Here is a 19,424-nt window from a genome sequence, read left to right as displayed (position 1 = left end):
CCTCCCAGAGCTGACCCCTGCCTTCTGCTAGGGGTCACCCCAGCCTCCTGGGGAGCCAACCCCTCCCGGGGCCTCTCATCTCAAGGTGGACTCCTCCACCCAACCCAGGAGCGCCAGAGACCGAGGCCCAGAGCACCCCCGACGCGGGCTAGGGAGCAGCCCCAAGGGCCTCCTAGTCACCCCGGGCAGGAGGGAGGATCTCCATCCCCAGCAGGAGCTTTTCAGACCGAAGCCCCATGGTCCCCAAACATCCGGGGGCCCCAGCCTTCTAGGGAGGGGCTCTTCACGACCGGGCTCCGGTCACCCCACAACACAAGGGGGCTCCTGCCAGGTGGAGACCCCCACAAGGTCCAGGAACACTGCCAAGGAGAAGCACCTGCACAAAGAACACACCCTCACACACACACACACACACAAACACAAACGCGCCTTACCCTATTCAGGGCCTCCCTTGGGAGAGACGCCCTCCGTGCCACACCCCATGGCACGGGACCACAGCCGGTCCCCCCCCAAACACACATTCAGGGGGAGGAGCATGCGTGGAATTACACGCAAACATTAGACAACACGCTAGGACACAACACACACGCAAAGACTAGACAAGCAAACAAAAAACGGCGTACACACAAACAGACGGGACCCACAAACGTGCGCTCTACATAAACAGACACAGTGACGCGCCGCTCACGTTCGCAGTCGCTCCCCACATGAAACACAAGACAACACGGAGAGCGAGGCGACGGTGAGGAGCGGCACCAGCGTCACACACAGAACATGTAACATATAACACAACGAGCGCGCATACCGATCGACACGTCCGTTCACGCATACACACATTCACAACAACACGAAGAGTTATCGCCAGGAAGACATTCCTGGTCTTCGCCGTGCCACGGACACAACACGAAAACACGGCGGAACCCTTCACACAAACTGACAACAGACCCGAAGAGCTTTCTCAGGGCAGACTGCCCTGGTCCTCGCCGTGCTACACACACACACAAAACACAAAAGCGCGGCGGTGCTCTTCAAACAAAACACTACGCAGACAAACACTTACCACGAGACATGACCACGAACGAAGGAGAAAGAAAAAGAGACTCGGCGGCTTCCGAAGGGTGGCTGGTCATTCTATGACGGGCAGGGGTGAGCAACGAAAAGGAAGCGATCACGCCAAGTCTCAGGGAAAAATGATGGTTTAATAAAAGTGTGCAAACCTAAAACCCGTGCACTATGTCCAAATTAAGGATATAATGACCAGCGGTCAACTGGTACAAAGACAAGACATATATAGGCAAACAAACGACCCTCAGGTGAGACGGATCACGGGCTCCGCCCACCTGAGGGACGCACATGACGTCACCAAACAACAACAACAACAGCCGCTGTGGACAGAGGCGGCCGGTAGGGGGCCGCCTCACCGTGACATTAATATTAATTTAATATGTTCTAAGTATGTGTTGGATGAGCTGGGTTTTCTACAATGAGTCAAATACCAAGAGAATTTCAACTGCCTCTTTCAATTGCCTGCTGGTCTTCCTGGTGAAGTACTGAGCAACTTGAAGCTATAACGAACAGAGAGCAGAAAGTTTTAGTGATGTAAAACATCAGTATTTGATCCTACAACGTGGTGCTTTGTCAGAGTTTACATCTTTATTAACATCAACAAGTACTTTTTCAGTAAATAGCTGTTTAATTGTCGCAAAGTGAGAAAATTAGACACTAAACAGTCAGTTAGCGTCAGTGAAATGCCTTTCACAGAACAGTAACCAGCATACCTGTCAGGGCCTGATGAGGGGCTGGTCAGGAGTACTTACGTGGCATTAATCACATAGCTCCCTCTAATTAAATATGCGTAAAACGTGGCTTTTTCTAAATCTTGCCCAGGTATTGCAATAATTTTTGACCACCCAAGCCTGGAAGACAAATAATTAGAACTGCCACACCATTCTGATGAGTGATGTCAGCATCTCGGCGTGACCTTCCCACCACTAATTAATTCTCATCCCCAGAAAAAAAGACCCTGTTGTTGCACATTATTAATTGAGTTCATGAAAAGATGCGCCTGATTAATTTTTGTTGATAATACTTGTCATTCCAAGCGCCGCTGATATTCATTTTATGGGTTTTTTGTTTTAGCGTTTTTCAGAGTTGATCTAAGTCATCTGTGGTGTGATTAATATGTTCTAAAGGCAGTGTTAGCCGGACATGGAGACCTCACTCAATTTGATGGTAATTAGGAATGTGTTCTTTCTCTTTGAGAGGAGCTACTGTATGCCAGATAATGTTGATGCATCGGCGTTCATCGTGAGGCAGATTCAGTGCTGTTTTCAGTCCAGGCAACATAATTCACAATACAATACACTCATCTCAGCCATTGTTTGCAAACACAAGGTGGCTTTTTAGCGCAACACTTGCAACATGAGTTTCCAACTTTCTCTAAGCTGGCATCCAAGCACCTTCCAGAAATGTCAGCTTTCTTCGCAGGTCTCTCTCAAAGGGAAACGACTTCCACCCTCAGAAGGCCTGCTATTCCATGATAAGGTAGAGCGGAAAAATTTGTGGTGGAAAAGCCATTCAGAACTGATAATGCTAACCATGGCCACATTATTAGAAAAAAAGTATAATTTATCTGGAATATTCCCACAGTCTGGTCTGAAATGTAAGATGTCATTGAGCCAATACAAATGTGTTGCTTAATGAGTATGCTGACAATTATGTAGTATTGTTGTTGACAGTAAAAAAAATATGTGAACGGCTCAACTCACCAATGCTGTGAAATAATATTAACAGAACTGCAATTCCAATGGAGAAAATTGTACATATCACTCATATTCATTATTGTGCCTAGCATAATAAAATGCTTGAGGACTAATAAACAGGATTCGTGTAATTATTGTAGAACTACACATTTTACAAAGACCATGAATGCCCACGGCCCCAAGCATTAAAAGTGCTCCGAATATAATGATCCATTGCTACTAAAGCCATATAACTTAATTAATCCTCCTGTGAATGCTTATATCTCAAACAGGGATAAAAACACAATTTATAATGACAATTCATCTGAAGCATTTTGTTTTTATTAGGCATACCTACAGTGCATTTATAACCATATACATTAATTTCATAATGGTTTCTTTGAAAATTAACTGTATTACAATCCTCTAAGATTTTTTTTTATGTGAACATTTGCCCAGAATCCTAGGTGGGGTGTTTCTGAACATGTCCCCACAGAATATAGACAAGAATAAAGGCTTCCAACATGGCCATATGACGGCTGTCCACACTTCTATGATAAAGGTGAGAGTTATGCATGAATGTCTTAAAGAGAGAGCAGGGAAATTCAAACAGACAATACAATGTGCAAACATGATTATCAAAAATATGTAGTGATAAAAAATATGAAGCAATGGGGATGCAGGTACACATTAAAAAAACAGATTTACAAATCCAACGTCATTGCTTTAGTGGTGCAAACAAACATTTGATCTTTTGAGCATCTTGTATTTTCAGTTCCTATCTGTAAACCTGACCATGGAGGCTACAAAGGTTCAAACAGAGTGATTCGCCGTTGAGACCAAAGACAGTCTCAGTGACAGTCAGATTAGCCAGTTTTTGGCATTACACACATTACTTTTAACATCACATACTAAATGTTATGCCACATGATCCTGTTTTCAAACACAAATCCCCTTAACCTACTACCTCGCTGTCTTGGGTACGTTCCTAGCTTCAGCCTGTTTAGGCTGGCACAACCCACGAGTGACCCACCACGTAACCTCTTAGCATTGAACTTGCTGTGAAGTGCCCTAAACCAACCCCTGGATGACTAATAAACCATCGTCTGTGCCACTAACGTCCTTTACACAGAACAGCACTAATATAACATGTTGAGGGCTGACACAATTCGTGTATGTTCCTGTTCGTATAAATCGGAGATAAAAAAACACACAAACCATGAAGAGCAGCTTTTTTTATCAGAGTGCTGAACACCGCACATGTTTAAGAGGTAACATGATGATGTAATGAGCTTATTTCGGGCCTGCTCAGTGTTTGTGCTGTGTTGTAGAATAGAATTGTGTGTGTGTGTGTGTGTGTGTGTGTGTGTGTGTGTGTGTGTACACGGAGAGGGGGAGTGGATGTGGAGGAATTTCGCTGAGCTTCTATATATTTTAAACCCATCAGGTATTTGTACAAAAACATTGCCATTGTTATTAGTTACTAGGCCTCTTAAAGTACCATCATCAGAATCAGCATTGTATTTATTTGTTTTTTGGTTTGTTTGATTGAATTTTTGTTTTTTTATATCAGCTAACAAATAAAATATCAAGAAGTCGACATGCTCTCCTTTAAACATGCTAAACAACCGTTTCTGTTTACAGAGGCGAGGAACAGAGGATGAAAGAGCTAATAGGGGTTTAAGGAGTTTCCATGGAGATCCTGTCCCCAGGACATGTAAGGTATCCTTTGTCTCTTCACATAACTTTACTAAACATTAATAAAGCTGAATGCCATAAGGGTCATTTCTGTAATAATGCTTTGTAAATAAACAGTCCTCACTTTGGTAGCATAAGAGATGGTCATCTTACCATTTGAATTTTGACTCAAAACACAGAGATCAGTATGAATATCGGGTAACACGAAGAAACAGCGTCTAGAGGTTTCATTTACAATAAAGTAGCATTCATGCAAGATCTACTTTACACAGTGTAGACTTTTCTCAGGTGCACATTGCTGACGTTAACTCGTGCAGCGGTAATAACACAGAATCATATTCAAAAGGCTCATTTCTCAGCTTTCATTCTTCAGCAGAGCTGTGTTGGGGATGTGTTGGGATGTGCTGGGCTGTGTGCGGCATTTAACCTGGGCTACGGTGGCCTGTGTGGACCCTTCCACCTCAGGAAAACATATGGCTCCTTCATCTGTTACCTCAGGACAATATTCCCAAGACTCAGTCTGACAACGATGCCGTCCCCATTTTGACATGTGGCGTCCAAATTCCAGACTGCGTATGCGAACATCTAAATGTTATTAATTAAAGTAAGTGTTGTGTGCTATTGTTTTGAGCTACTGGTGCTGGTGTGAATTCTGGAGGGCACCATTTCTGGACACCTTTCATGGTCACAGATTAAGCTTGTCACACGGTGGACTAAAAGGGATAAAACTCTGTTGTACTACTTTTTTCCCGTTGTTTTATACGTTTTCACTGGGACACTGTCTCTTTTAACATTCATGGGCAATTTCCTGAGCACTGTATATGTAGGAGATGATTATCCTATCAGGCACACAACTAACCATTCACCTGATCAAACGCACTATAATATACACAATAGTGAAAAAAGTTGGTAAAATAATTCTCAAACAAGTCCCGCACATCTTAAAGACCTGCAGTGAATCTGGCAGGGCCGTCATCACCACCAGCGCATTTCTACTGAAGAAACTCTAAGAAGCATCCTATCTCAATGCTGCGTATGGTTTAATCTTGAGCTTTGGAGGCACACGTTAGCTTTTTGTCTGCCAACGACTGGGTGACTTGATGCATTGTATGTGTAAGTGATGTGAGGTTGGCTATTAGTTTGTCCATCTGTTTCTGTGCACATATAGGAGCTGTAGGTACTATAGGTCATGGAGGTCCAACCTTTCAGGACAAACCACCCGGTAAGACAAATAAGGAATAACCAATCGTCTCTGAGCGTTCTTCACTGTAGCCAGACGGCCATGTTAGGAGCTCAGCCCGTATCGTCCAGAAACATTCGATCATCTGTAATTGTGATCACACATCCTCTCTCAAAACAACCACGGCAAATGCAATCTAAATCTAGACTTTAAAGAGTGGATGGAAATCCCATTCCTGGGAGCTCTTAAATAAACAATGAGCAAGTGCCACGTTGCTCATATCAGTAACCTCTATCCTGCGGGGACAAGGTTAACATCGGCACTCTGTGAAATGGCGCTCCCAAAATAACAATCCCAAAGCCCACCAAACAACACAATCAGAGCCGCGGTGCGCGCAGTCATTGTTTAATTCCCCTGTTTTTATCACAGATATCTCCCAGCAAGCTCTTATCTTTGACCCTCAGCTTGTTGCTTTGTTGCTGTTTCCTTTTCGATGTCTGGTGACCTTGAGAACTGTTGTCATTAAACCCTGACCCATCTGATGATCACCTCATGTGAAATACATATGCGGATTGGGGGGGGGGGGGGGGGCTCTCTCGTGAGCAGTAGGGGTGAGGCAGAGTGCTTACAAAAATATGACTTGACACACTTTATCAAATGGGGAAAGATGAAGACAAAACATCTGCTACTGCTGTCGTAAGCAATCTGGCCATGATTGAATAAAAGTGTCAGGAAAGGGGCCACACGATGGTCTTTTGTTGTCTCCTATACAGCTTGATGTTGCTTTGAGCTGTCGGAGGAGAGTCACAGCTGTGTGATTTATCAATACTGGAGTGACCTTGCAGCCAGTGGTGGAGGTGCCCACAGCGCCCCCCGGAGTCACGTGTGCTGAATACCCCAGACGTGGCCCCATGGCCGGAATAGAGGTGTCTGGCCCGCACCGCACGGATGACAAGCCAACGGCTTTTATTTGTACACCTAGCATCTCAATAATCTCTATAATATCACTATACTATCTATCTATCTATCTATCTATCTATCTATCTATCTATCTATCTATCTATCTATCTATCTATCTATCTAATATTTTCATTTGAAAAAGAACACAACACTGACTAAATCAAATTAATCTGTGGCCGCTGTGTTCCCACTGCTGTCTGTTGTTTGCGTGAGATTATCAGGGGATTTCAGGGAACACATGGTGGGGTCACTGAAGCACAGGCAGGTGCCACTTCTCTCCAGCGTGTTTGCGGAAGCACCAGTACAAATGTTCAGCAAAAAGTCAGCTGAGCTAAAAAGTTTTATGCGAAGTCATTTGAAGTTGCTGTTATTACCTTGTTGTTAAGATGCCTGTTCGTTTCTTTGAGATGTTTTCCAACAAGCTCTTCATTAAAATCAGCATGGGTTTTTTTTTTTGTTTTTTTCCTGAAGACAAGCAGGGTTGTGATGAGGCAGATGTTATATTACAGGCTGGCACGTTCATTACTCTCATAAACCCATCTGTGGAATAGCTTTTTATGCAAATTCTTAGAGAATCTGCATAAATAAAGTCCTAATTAATACCTTTGAACAAACCTCCAGACTCTTTGATTCTAAAGTGCTCTTAATTATTAAAAACAGGTAAAACTCACAAATGGATGACATTCAAGAAACACAGCGAGTTTTGTTCTGCAATGAATATCAAGAAGGAGAAAACAGGTTCCTCATCAAAGAAGGCTGTAATCATTTTTTTCTACAATTATTCCATGGCTGAATATTGATGTCTTTATCTGAGGAATATTTTGCCTTGCCCACAAATCTGGTAATATTTGTGAATTTGTGGCATGTTTTTACTGCAAACAGTATATTACAGAATATTTGTAAATAATAATAATAATAATAATGACCAAGGTGGCGTTTGGCCTTTGGCCATGTCAGAATAAAAACGAATTAAACTCAAATATACTAATGATCCAAGACTGGACAATAATCCTGTTGTGTTTGATGCATTTGCTGCCTCTCACATCTCACGCCTTCCTTTCATTGAGTATGTGAGACATGCACAAAAGCATCTGTGAACTATCCAAGGATTGACAGGTCTTTCTTTCCAAGCACTGCTGATCACTTTAATCACGATGGTGCCCCTTTGTTCAGATTTTATTGACCTCTGAGGTGCCACACAGAATGATTTCCTCATACTGCTCACCTTCCAAGTATTTTTTTATTTTAGTTTTATCTACAGGCCTGTGTCTTCCGTCAGTAACTAATACTGAAGATCGGTTAATTGATTACCGTGACAGTAAAGCACAAGATAATACCAGAGGCTGCTCCCGTGCTCGATGTCAAACAGAGACAGCCAGAGACAAGGGGGAGAAGAGAGAGAGGCCAGAGAAGGCTAATAGAGACAGCTATGTCAGATGATTAGTAGGTCTGGTCTGAAAGAATCTGGGCTATGAGTGTGGAGGAGGGGCCGAGGACAGATCAGGTAATGATTAAGAATGTGCCTGCAAGGTTCCTCTCACATCCTTTAAAGGACTTCTGGGGTCGACTGTAACATGCAGTATTTAGTTCCAGGTTGTCTAAAAGATGGCTGGGGTTCAGATGTACAGGACAAAGCAACTATACATTGATATATATACTAAATTAACATTTCAGAAAACATCATGTCAGTAACTGATTACGTTCTGACATTTTTATGTCTTGAAACTTTTGTGTATCTGGCTCTTAATCCAAAAAGCTACTTCACATGTTGTAGAACAACTGTGTTTTGGACACCATGGCTCCATCCGCAGGCGTCCTCACGAGCTTGTCCTCGCGAGCTTGTCCTCGCGAGCTTGTCCTCGCAAGCTTGTCCTCACGAGCTTGTCCTCGCGAGCTTGTCCTCACGAGCTTGTCCTCACGAGCTTGTCCTCGCGAGCTTGTCCTCGCGAGCTTGTCCTCACGAGCTTGTCCTCGCGAGCTTGTCCTCGCGAGCTTGTCCTCACGAGCTTGTCCTCGCCTCGCAGCCTCCACGGCCGTGTCCTTCCTCTGCGGTCCAAATTGCCGTCTACTTTAGCCGCTCTCACAGGTGAAGATGTGGTGAATTACTCTGCAACGTCGCTCTTGCTTGATGTAACACATGCTGATATTCTCCAGCCTTGAATGAGGCGTTTATGAAGCATGAGACCGCTAATGACCGATGGCTCTCACATTACTGGGTTTATTACAAAATCTGTTCTGCATGCCCTATAAATATCACATTATATCCACGTTTGGCATTGCTGATGAAGTCATTAGAAAAATACAATCCTGTTCTGCAAACCCAGATTGTTATAACAAGCAGGTTCGATAAACTGTTTCAATGTGGTTGCAGTGCTTTAAAAATGCCCCATTTTTGAAAACTCAATAATCATTTAATGATAATAATAATCATTGGTATTTACTTATGGAGCTCAATCTCCTTTTCAAAACATGTGTTCATGTTACACTCACAAGATTCAGCTTTAGCACCACACACAAGAAATAATCTGCTTTGCAGAAAGGAGCCCTCTCTGGCTGACTGGGTTTCAGGCCTGCTCTGTGCCCTTAGTTTGGCTTTTAATTTTTTTTTTTTTTTTTTTTTTGCTTTTTTCTAACTCTGGCTAAAACAAATAAGTACACTCGTGGATTTCCCCAGTTAAGCAACTTTTTAAGCTGGTCAAAGTCCTGTTCATCACTACACTAGAAACCAAACCACAGTGACAACAGCACTCTTCTGCCTCTGAACTGGCTTCACAGACATGTGAGATCCCATATCATTTTTTTCATTCCACAACTCAGCATTTAAGTAGCTGAACCCTTTCAGATTTGTTGTTCCCCCTGCCCCCCACCCCACACCCCCCAACCCTGCCCGAAACAACGGCCGGCCTGTCCACAGGCACACCTGGGAGGTGGGCAGCCTTCACTGAGTTCTCTCCGGCCCATCGCGTTTCGGTCCAGTCAATAGGCAATTATTCCCAGTGAAGACACGGCACTGTCCACATCAAACGTCCCACATTCCTCGGGCGGATTAGCCAAAATTATGTTTTATTATTTTGGCTTCCCTGCATGAATCAAACTCTATCTAGCTGGCGTGGTGTTGAAATTCGAGACAGTTTAAATGGCCGTGGCATGTTTGGAGTCTGGATAATGCTCATCCCCCTTTATGAAAGAGCCAGAGGCTGGAACAGATGAATAACTAAATCCTGAATACTCCACACTGATACCATCCCCTTGGTCTTCTTGTAAAAAGGCTGTCGAGAGGTTAAATTAAACTGCTGTAATAAATGTTTGGTTTCAGCCAGGCAGTATCACTGAAAATCAAACAAACACAGGCCACTTTTGTGTGGTAGATATTGGGGGGGGAGATAGGCAAAGAGAGTGGAAAGAAGCATTTGTACATTACAAACTGAGTAGTTTCCGCTTAAACATCAATTATGACGGGACTCGAAAAACAATTAGACTGATGCATGCTTTTGGAGTTACTGTAATTAAATTATTCCATTTAATTAACAAATTATATTGAACTTTTCCACAGAGAGTGGAATTAGTCTCATCTGTTGTTTTACATACAAGAGCTGAATTATTCTCTGAAAGTGATCAGCAGGAAATGACATAGTGGTGGACTAGATGCTGTGAGACGCTGATGGAGACAGCGCTAGCATCTTTTGCTCGGTGTGACACTCAAGGGGAAGTGATAATTGGATAAGACTTTTTCATATCCAATTTCATCATCAGGTGCTCTGGAGAGCCGTTATGGTCTCATTCAGCAGATAACACAGTACATTTGTTCATGGAACAAACTTGACCTCAAATACACTGAAAAGTGGAGCAGAATGAAAACAAATTGTCACATGTATGCCTTTTAAACTACCATGCAGGTCATTTTAGATGTTGAGCAAAAGAACCAATCTGCAACAACACAAACAGAACCACAAGTCATATAGCATTTCTTTGTTGCCTGTTTAATAAAGACAATAATATATCAGATTATAGAATTACCTATATTAGAAATCAAAAAAATATATACTTCACTATGAACAAATCTACTCCACTTTTTGTGTATGATGTCAGTCTAGTTAGTAAAAAAAATGCAACAATAAGCCACAATACTGTGAAACTATAGTCTCCAAATAATCACTGTGGTCTTTTATGGGCGACACGAGATCTATCTGACAAATAAGCACTGCCACCTCGTGGTCATAACGTGTAACATCTGGTGGACGCTGAACATGGTGGTGGAAATGGTAAACACAGTGCGCAGAAATGCCTGGGGTCTTCATTCTGTATCTTAACTCACGGAACACCAGGCAGACCGGAGGTTAAAGCTCTCCTAGGCTTACATCTCACCATCTGTAAACATATTTCTTGCTTATAGCATTTTTCTTCTACTAAGTAAATCATAACTGCACATGAACTAAATTAAATAAAAAATGAAAACAGTTCAGAACATATAAAGAAATAATTTATTGGATAAAACTCAAGTGTAGCATACAAACTGGGACAGAGTCTCAGAAGTTCAGAATTATACACACACACGCACACACACTCAGGCACACACACACACATACGCGCACACACACACACACACACACACACACACACACACACACACACAAACACACGCACACACACACACACACATACATTAAGATAAATAAATACAAAGATAAAAAATTATTGCACTAATTGTACAACAGACACCTAATCAATCATAATATATAATCTGTAAATATGTATACAGGTTATTCAAGCAAAGGTATGCTTAACACCTCTTCTAGAACAAGCAGCCTTCTTTTTGGGGACCTTCAAACATGCCCTCATGACCCCAGTCCGCTACACACTACTGGCACTTCGGTAAAACTTTTTGCATCTACATTAACAGACTAAATAAAGTGAATACTATCAGCCTACAAACCTTATCTAGCTGGAAATCATAAACATTACAAAGCTATAGCCTAACAAAACAAACATTCTCTCAGTGTAGGTTTGCCTGTTATTAGTTATCCTGCCTTTCCCAGTTTTGGGGCTTGCTGTGGGCTAATATGAACATGTACTACATGGACTCGTTAAACCTCCTTTCCGTTCGTCTCTGAAAATCCTGCAGTGGTATTCATTTACACCTCAGGGCTATAACAGACTCTACACCTCAGATTCACATGCTTCAAAGCCCGTGCTTCATATAACCCTTTGTTTAGCTAAAACCTGATGTCAGTTAGGCACAACACAGGTAACCAGCACATCAACGAGAGCTGAAGGTATGAACAGCCCATAGCATAGATCTCTAGCCTATATAGCTGTGCTGAGACTATGTAAGCCCACTTCGAATGAACAAAATGAACAAAATGAAGAAACCAAACGTTTGTATTAAATCCCATTTACAGGCATATAACATGTATACTGTTTAAAAAGACAATACTGTTAAAAAAACAAACTTAACTCTTCCTCTCTCTCTCTTTTACTCTGTTTTCTCATATGCACACTCATACACGTTAATAAGAAAAAAACAGTCATGTTAAATGCCAACAAACCTGAAATGTCACAGCTAATAACCCTGTAATTAAACCTGCCCTTAATCCTATTGACATTTAGTTTCTCCGTTCCTCTGATGTTGCAACTTTTTTTCAGTTAATTCACTGATAGCCCCAACAACTTGTTTTTTTTTCTTCTAGGCTGTTTTATTTTCTTGTTCCTTAATAGAACTAGTAGAATAACATTAAATATTAATCTACTGTCCCAGGAAGAAATGTGGTCTAACAGACCCACTGGTGTACGGGTCACACAATCTGACAGGCCATTCTTCACTGAGCCTAAAAGCGGAAAACGAACACCTGAAAACTTCAACGTTCTTGCTGTGCGAACCACGGGCAAAGTTACGGGTAAAGTTGAATCAACTAAAAACAAAATGTGCCCTAGAAAGAATATGAATGGAGCTGATAAATTTAAAAGTGTTAAAGTTGGTCTCCTCCTAAACAATTTAGGACTAACCCTACTTCAGGAGCCAGCACTTCTATGAGTTCATGTACATATCAAACAGACAGGAATGTGTCAAAGAACCCCCCCACCTCCAATCTTGAATAACACCAGTTTCTCTCACTGGTTGTCAAACTCACAAACCACAATGTGTTGGTATCTTTTAGCTGTTCTTATGGAGATGGTGACATCCCTCACTTCTCGTGCCCCTCCGTGTCAGGGTCACCTTATTTGTCCATGCTGATGGCGACGGCTGCACAGACATTCTCCACATGCCCTCCGATCTGCCACCCAGTTGTTGGGCATTTTTGTAGCGTTTTTGCAATGGCGTTATGGCTCTCCCAGATCTGCGGAGACCCGTGTGCCAAGACGCACAGATGCTACATGGCTGCTGTGATCCTTGAAGGTCTCCAGAGTGGCAGAAGGTGCTCCCCTCAGACACACGCTCAGCACATAACTGGGTGCCGTGGGGTGGAACTGGCCGACGCTCAATATTTGGCTCTAGCAACTGGTTTAAAAATGATACTTGTTATAGCTAGAGCATAAATTCATAACTAGAGCTACTGCTAGAGCAGATCCATTACTAGAACTATAGCTAGAGCATAGATCCATGACTACAGCTCTAGCTAGAGCATAGATCAATTACTAGAACTCTAGTTAGAGCATAGATTCACTACTAAAGCTCCACTACTAGCTAGAGCATATATTCATTACTAGAACTCCATCTAGAAGAAAGATTCACTACTAGAACGCTAGCTAGAGCATATATTCATTACTAGAACTCTAGTTAGATCACAGATTCATTACTAGATCTCTCGTTAGAACACAGATTCATTACTAGATCTCTAGCTAGAGCATAGATTCATTACTAGAACTCTAGCTAGAACTTTTAACGTTGAATGACTCTTCTTTCAGTCATGACACCTGAAATTGGTCACTTTTGTATTTGTTTTTCTTTTATTATATATACACCTGAGGACAAACCCATAAACCTGTCTGGCGTGAGTTTTTGTGCCTCTGACTGACACGTGTTTCTAGCAAACAGACCTGCGTTTGCTTTCCAGAGACCTCCATGAACCAGGACTGGACATGTTCTCATACGAATAACTAAATGGCTTTGACGCTTCTGACGGTTTGATTTCTTTATAGTGAATGAAAATTACATTTTAACCGAAAACTTTCTCGAAAATGGCTTATCGTGTCACACCCGACTGTGAATACATTATTACCTAAATCTGTAATAAACGAGATGGGGGTGAACGTAAATGAAGTCCTGGGTGTCTTGACGTGTGGGATATAGAAAGAGAGAGAGGTTACAAAGCACGAAACCAATACTGGTGACAATATCTGAAACCCACTGCCTGCCTTTAAAGATTCGTCTTAAAATTGGTGTCCTCTCCTGCCTGCATAGTATGATACTTAACAGTGTCGTGCTATTTCCATCCAACATTCTGCAAATGCATCCTTGGCAGTGTGTTTGCCCGCGAGCCCCTTCCCCTGGCATGCTGGCATGAAGCACGCATGTGCTCACCAACAGCTGTAGCGCAGCCAGGCAGTTCTGCATAGCAGCACATATGGCCCAAGGCAGAGAGAACCGGAGAAGTGAAGTTACTCACGTTCATGAAACACCGAAGTCAATGAATCTGCAATGAAATTGAGTTCAGCCTAGTTCTGCGCTCAAGATTAATGGTTGATTAAAGTTCTGTCAGATGTGTTATTTGGCTATTCCCCATTGCCTGTTGTGGAGCAAACGCATAACGCTTTAATAGCTACTTGGGGGGGACAAATTCGGGTCTTGGACGGTTTCATATATATATGAAGTTGGTAAGGTGTGAATGATAAACATGTAATTTACTGTTACAGGGGTTTAGTCTTGGTAATGACAATTTCCTTGTTTTTGTCATTTGTCTCTCGGTCAATAACGTGCTTGCGGTTGTCCAAAATCACGTATAAAGAAGTGATCACACGTAAACGAGAAATATGGAAACGGAACCGAACGATCCCGTTTGGCCCGGTCCCGCCCATCTGGAAGCGCTGAAATGAAGCGGTTGCGTAATGCGCGCTGTCAAACGAGACGCGCCTGACAGCCATCCGCGCTCCTCCGGCTCACACGCGCACGTTTGACTGGAGCTCCATCCATTTTGGCCAAGGACGGCGTTTATGGCTACCGCTTTGTTGAGGAGAACCGCGGGTTATATTCAAGGTCCGGAGGAGTCGTGTAACACACCTTTCACAGTGGCCGAGGGAGACGTTTTTAGCGCCCAAGACTGTATTACAGGGAGGAGGAGATTTAATGCTACCCCATCAAACGAACACATTCTGGTATGGTAATCTATCGCACGTCGGATCTTACAGCCTGTCTAGATGGCGAATGTGTGTATCAGTAAATGTGTGTGTCCTACCGATGCGTGTAGTCTAATAAAAGATATGCTCATAGCCTACATTTTGTGTAATGGCCTGCATAAATAGCTCCTGTATTCGCGCTGTTAATGATAACGCTGCCGATGTTCGTTGTTTTCGTTATTTGAAAACACCCCAAGTTTAGGTTTGGGTTCCGAAATAGATAAAACTGTGGCTTAGTTGTAGTATGAAAGGGTCCCAGACAACAAACGGGGCATGCTGAGTTTATTATGGTGAACCCCGCAGTTGCGTTGACCTTAATCTGAAAACTCGCGCGAGCTCTCCACGAGCGCGGAGCAGCTGGACCGGTTCGGTTCAGATCTTCGTGCTTTCTACGAGCTTTTGGGACATTGCATCCGTCAACATAAACAAGCGTCGGCGAACCTTGTACCTTCGTCCTACCAGGCTAGAGATGTGCTAAAGATTCGCCCGTATTCACCACTGAAATTGATGCGATTCTAAGCCATTTCGACGATATAGATCCTTCAATTTAGGATGAAATTAGTAGATACGTGTAGCTGCGTTACAGCTTTCTGTGAGTTGTTTCATTCAGCTATTATAATGCGGTGTATTTTTATGGAATTTAATGTTTTGTTGGGCCTTCTGTGACAAAAGATGTCTACCACTATGTTGCCACCTCATATGTCAGTTGTATTGTTTATTTTTAGGCCAGTTGGAAAATTTCTTCTAATGTCATTCAGAGTGTATTCACTTGCAATTCAGTTTGTTTGTTAAAAAAACCGCACATTTTTAATTGTTTTAAATTGGCTTTAACAATTCAGTGGTTATTCTTCTAAAGTGTTTGTGTGACCTTTAGATGGACAAATATCTGCCACCCCAGTTCCAGACTGGGTCAGAACACAAGAAGTTCGGCCAGGAGAGCTTCCTGACGATGGACCAAAGTTCTCCCTACAGCATCAACATGAACGTCTTCCTTCCTGACGTCACCTACCTGCGGACGGGCCTCTGCCGACCTGCCAGGCCCGCAGAACCCCAGCTGAAGGCAGAACCTCTCCATTCTCTTAGCTACCCGAGCTGTCCCCGCACCATAACCGGAGGCCCACCTCCGTCCGAGTACACGCACCTCTTCAACCCGACTGCCGGACCAGGCCCCGCGGCTTTCATCAAGCAGGAGACGCCCGCGATCGACTTCCAGGACGTCCCGTTGTTCCAGCTCCTGAACCCAGACGTGGATCCTGCAGGCGCCCACCCATTCGCTGAGCCTCCGGGCGGCACCTGCTCCTCGGTGCCGGTGTACGGCAACGTGCCCTCCCCTGCCGCCCCGATCGCGGGACGGCCCGTGGTCGAGGCGGTTGGCCCACCTTCCACCAGCCCCTTCGGGCCGCGGCAGCAGCAGAAATCTGCCTACCTTCCTCCATCCCCCCCCAGTTCCGAGCCCGGGAGCCCCGACAGGAGGAAAGAGCTCATTCATAACCTGTCGCCCCCACCCTCCTACGCCGCCAGTATGGCATCTAAACTGGCAGGGCCGGCGTTAGGCCCCGGAGCCTCCATGCCAGTACAAACACAAGCCATGCCTGCTAGGTACAACCGCAGAAACAACCCAGATCTAGACAAGAGGAGGATACATCACTGTGATGTCCCAGGTGAGCTGTGAAGAGCTGTCAGGCAAACATCAGAGAAGACAGTGCGTTCGCTTTCAGCCGCTGTCAAACCAGGCATCAGAATGAGCTCAGTTTACTTCTCACCACACTCGGTGCCTTCAAGAGGGACACCGAGCGTTTAGCTCAGATTTTAAGAACGTCAACGAGACAGCGTACAGTTACATATTAGGAGCAATCATGAGATCAGCGCCTCGGTTGATGAAAATAAGTGAAAGCCATTGTTAGCCTGACAGGGTGATAATCACTGTCACGTTGAAGATGTTTCCAGTAAAATAACAGTAACGTAAAGGCTTTTATATATATCGTAAAACTGTCAGGATTTCCTGTGTTGACGTTAAACAAATCCATGATATGCGGCTGATCACGCAAGTCTGACACCTTCGTTTTACTGTTACAGTGTCATGTTCCGTGCTTTATGGTCCGTGTCTTGTTAGGATCACAGTAAAATAGTATTATAGTGATAATCACAAGACCACATATCAGGTGTTAATGTGTCACAAGTGCACAGCACTTGTGCATGAGGTAATCAACATTGTCTCAGAGTGAGCAAGAGTCCTGGAGCTGAAACTGAATGGAGCAATTATCATTAATATTAGAGCTTTTCTCTCTCTCCATAAGACATGATCACTCACGTTTGAGCTGATGAGCATGTCACAGCTAGTCAGTCTTAGGTAATTATAGTTACACAACGCCATCTGCTCACTAACATTTACTGCATTCTTTTGCATTAGGGTGTAAGAAGGTCTACACCAAGTCCTCCCATCTGAAGGCCCATTTGAGGACTCACACAGGTAAAACTTTTGTGCATGAATGTTTAAAAAGTTCTCTTCTGGCTGGCCGCTAGCTTATTTCGGAGCTTACTTGTCATGTTGCCAGGCAGAAGAGTGCCACAAGCATGTGTTTGTGTTATGAAAGCTCTCTGAAGTGAATTCTCTGCTACACTTCCTCCTGTTGAGCCACTTAGCAAGTAAATGACCAATCGCCAATCGCTTGTGCTCTTGATCAGCCCCAACACATTGATACGTCCGTTTGGTCCCTATATGTGACTGGTACTGACTGGTGAAGAGGCAGTATCCCCCCCTGCCCTCTGAAACCGAATCACGTCGTGTTTTATTTCAGGCGAGAAGCCGTACAAATGTTCGTGGGAGGGCTGCGATTGGCGCTTCGCCCGCTCCGACGAGCTGACCCGTCACTTCAGGAAGCACACGGGGGCCAAGCCCTTCCACTGCGCCGTGTGTAGCCGTAGCTTCTCACGCTCCGACCACCTGGCCCTACACATGAAGAGGCACCAGAGTTAGATGCCCCCCCCTGCGGCCGACGCAGCCGACAGCCCCTGGCAGACTGAGAGAGCCCGCCCCGTTTATGTTGGTAGAACCATTGGTATGGTGGTTCTACATCGGTTATGACAACTCGTGAGGCGGGTAGGGGCACACTGTGCTGGCAGTAGGCCTACAGCCCCGCGGGACATAACAGCAGCTAAGCGATCTAAACAACTGGGAGTTTTGTCATCAGCTGTTTTTGTTTTGTGTTGTGTGTTCGTCACGAAAGTACTTTCAATGTGCCTTTTCCATTCTAACGAACACAGAAACCACCTCCCGTGTGAATAAGCCCTCAAATCCGTTGCGCCTTACGGTTAATTTCACTGTTGTCCCAGTTAGATTAAAATAACATTAACGCAAAATTAATGTTAAGCTAAGGAGGAGATCTCACTTTTAATTTCCAAGTCCAGGCTTGTTGTGTTCTGAGAAAGAAAAACAAGTATCATTAGGGGAGCGTGAAGCAAAACTGCTAACTCATGGGGACATTAAAATCCCTTTTTGAAAGGACAACAAAATCATTTGGATTTTGTTCATTCTTGTATGAACAACTAACTAAATTCATTCTTAAAGTCTTAAATACCAAAGATAGAAGAAAGTGAAAAGTTAGTAATTTGGTCGGGTTGCCTGCGGTCACAATTAAAGGATTCAGGAAGTTAACTTTTTATTTATTTATTTATTTATTTTACATATTTTTTAAAGGGGAGGTTACACTTATTCTAAATCAAAGAACAATACAGAAACTGACAAAACTCCCTGTCGCTTCAAATGAAAAGTTCTTGTAATGCTGCATTTCATGGTAAATCCACCATAAATACCAATTTCGTGATATTTACGGTGGATTGAGATGAAATATGTAATCGGGAAAATTTTATTTGGGACATTGATAGCTTTAAGTGTAAATATTGTAATTCATTTAGTCCGTATTATTTATTTTTTGAGATGAGTGTTTTTCTACTCTATAAATTACTTCTCTATGCACATATAAGATGTGACTAGAGGTATGGGAATGATGGTTTTAATTATTAAAAGAAATCTTATGTTTCAAATCAGTTGAGAACAACGTGATTGCCTTCAGATATAAGAAATAATAGCTACAGCAGATAATTCCTCAGTTTGTAATTGTAAGGCTTATAGTGTGTTTTGTGTGTACTGTGGGTGTGATCTTATAAACCCTTCCACTGCGGTCATCACGTGTTTTCACTTTCTTTCTTAAGTGCAGTACAGTAAATGATTAAAAGCAAATACCCACTGTTGATGCAAAGATCTGATTTCATAGCGTGAAACTGTATGAGCACTACACACACTTTATTCAGTGATGCATTTGTATTTGGACATACTGATTTCCTCCAGATTTTTTCCCAAGCAACCACAGTGTACATGACGTATTGATCACAGGATTTCTACCAAGTGTACGGTGCCTCCCCTGCTTTACAAGTTAAACTGGCAAGTCCTGCAACTCACTGCCAAGCCACAGGCTTAGATGACTAGCGATGGGTGTGACACAATTATAGTGTAA

The 19,424-nt window shown here is 43.3% G+C and overlaps 1 protein-coding gene across 1 annotated transcript; it reads left to right on the top strand.

Annotated features, from left to right (window-relative positions):
• Nucleotides 1-14,623: 14,623 nt before the first annotated feature.
• On the top strand, nt 14,624-19,095 carry klf5b (Kruppel like factor 5b). The gene is made up of 4 exons (XM_077001534.1): nt 14,624-14,889; nt 15,785-16,571; nt 17,321-17,380; nt 17,709-19,095. Exons 1-4 carry the CDS (start codon nt 14,728-14,730, stop codon nt 17,885-17,887), a joined length of 1,188 nt encoding a protein of 395 aa, XP_076857649.1. The 5' UTR covers nt 14,624-14,727; the 3' UTR covers nt 17,888-19,095.
• Nucleotides 19,096-19,424: the final 329 nt, after the last annotated feature.

Source organism: Brachyhypopomus gauderio, chromosome 4 (genome assembly GCF_052324685.1).
Source record: "Brachyhypopomus gauderio isolate BG-103 chromosome 4, BGAUD_0.2, whole genome shotgun sequence".
NCBI classification, from domain to species: Eukaryota; Metazoa; Chordata; class Actinopteri; order Gymnotiformes; family Hypopomidae; genus Brachyhypopomus; species Brachyhypopomus gauderio.
This window is presented reverse-complemented; position numbering and strand designations above follow the sequence as displayed.

Coding starts and splice junctions, on each gene's coding strand:
- klf5b (XM_077001534.1), top strand. CDS start 14,728: ATGGCTACCGCTTTGTTGAGGAGAACCGCGGGTTATATTCAAGGTCCG. Junction 14,890..15,784: donor CATCAAACGAACACATTCTG/GTATGGTAATCT, acceptor TGTGACCTTTAG/ATGGACAAATATCTGCCACC. Junction 16,572..17,320: donor ACATCACTGTGATGTCCCAG/GTGAGCTGTGAA, acceptor CTTTTGCATTAG/GGTGTAAGAAGGTCTACACC.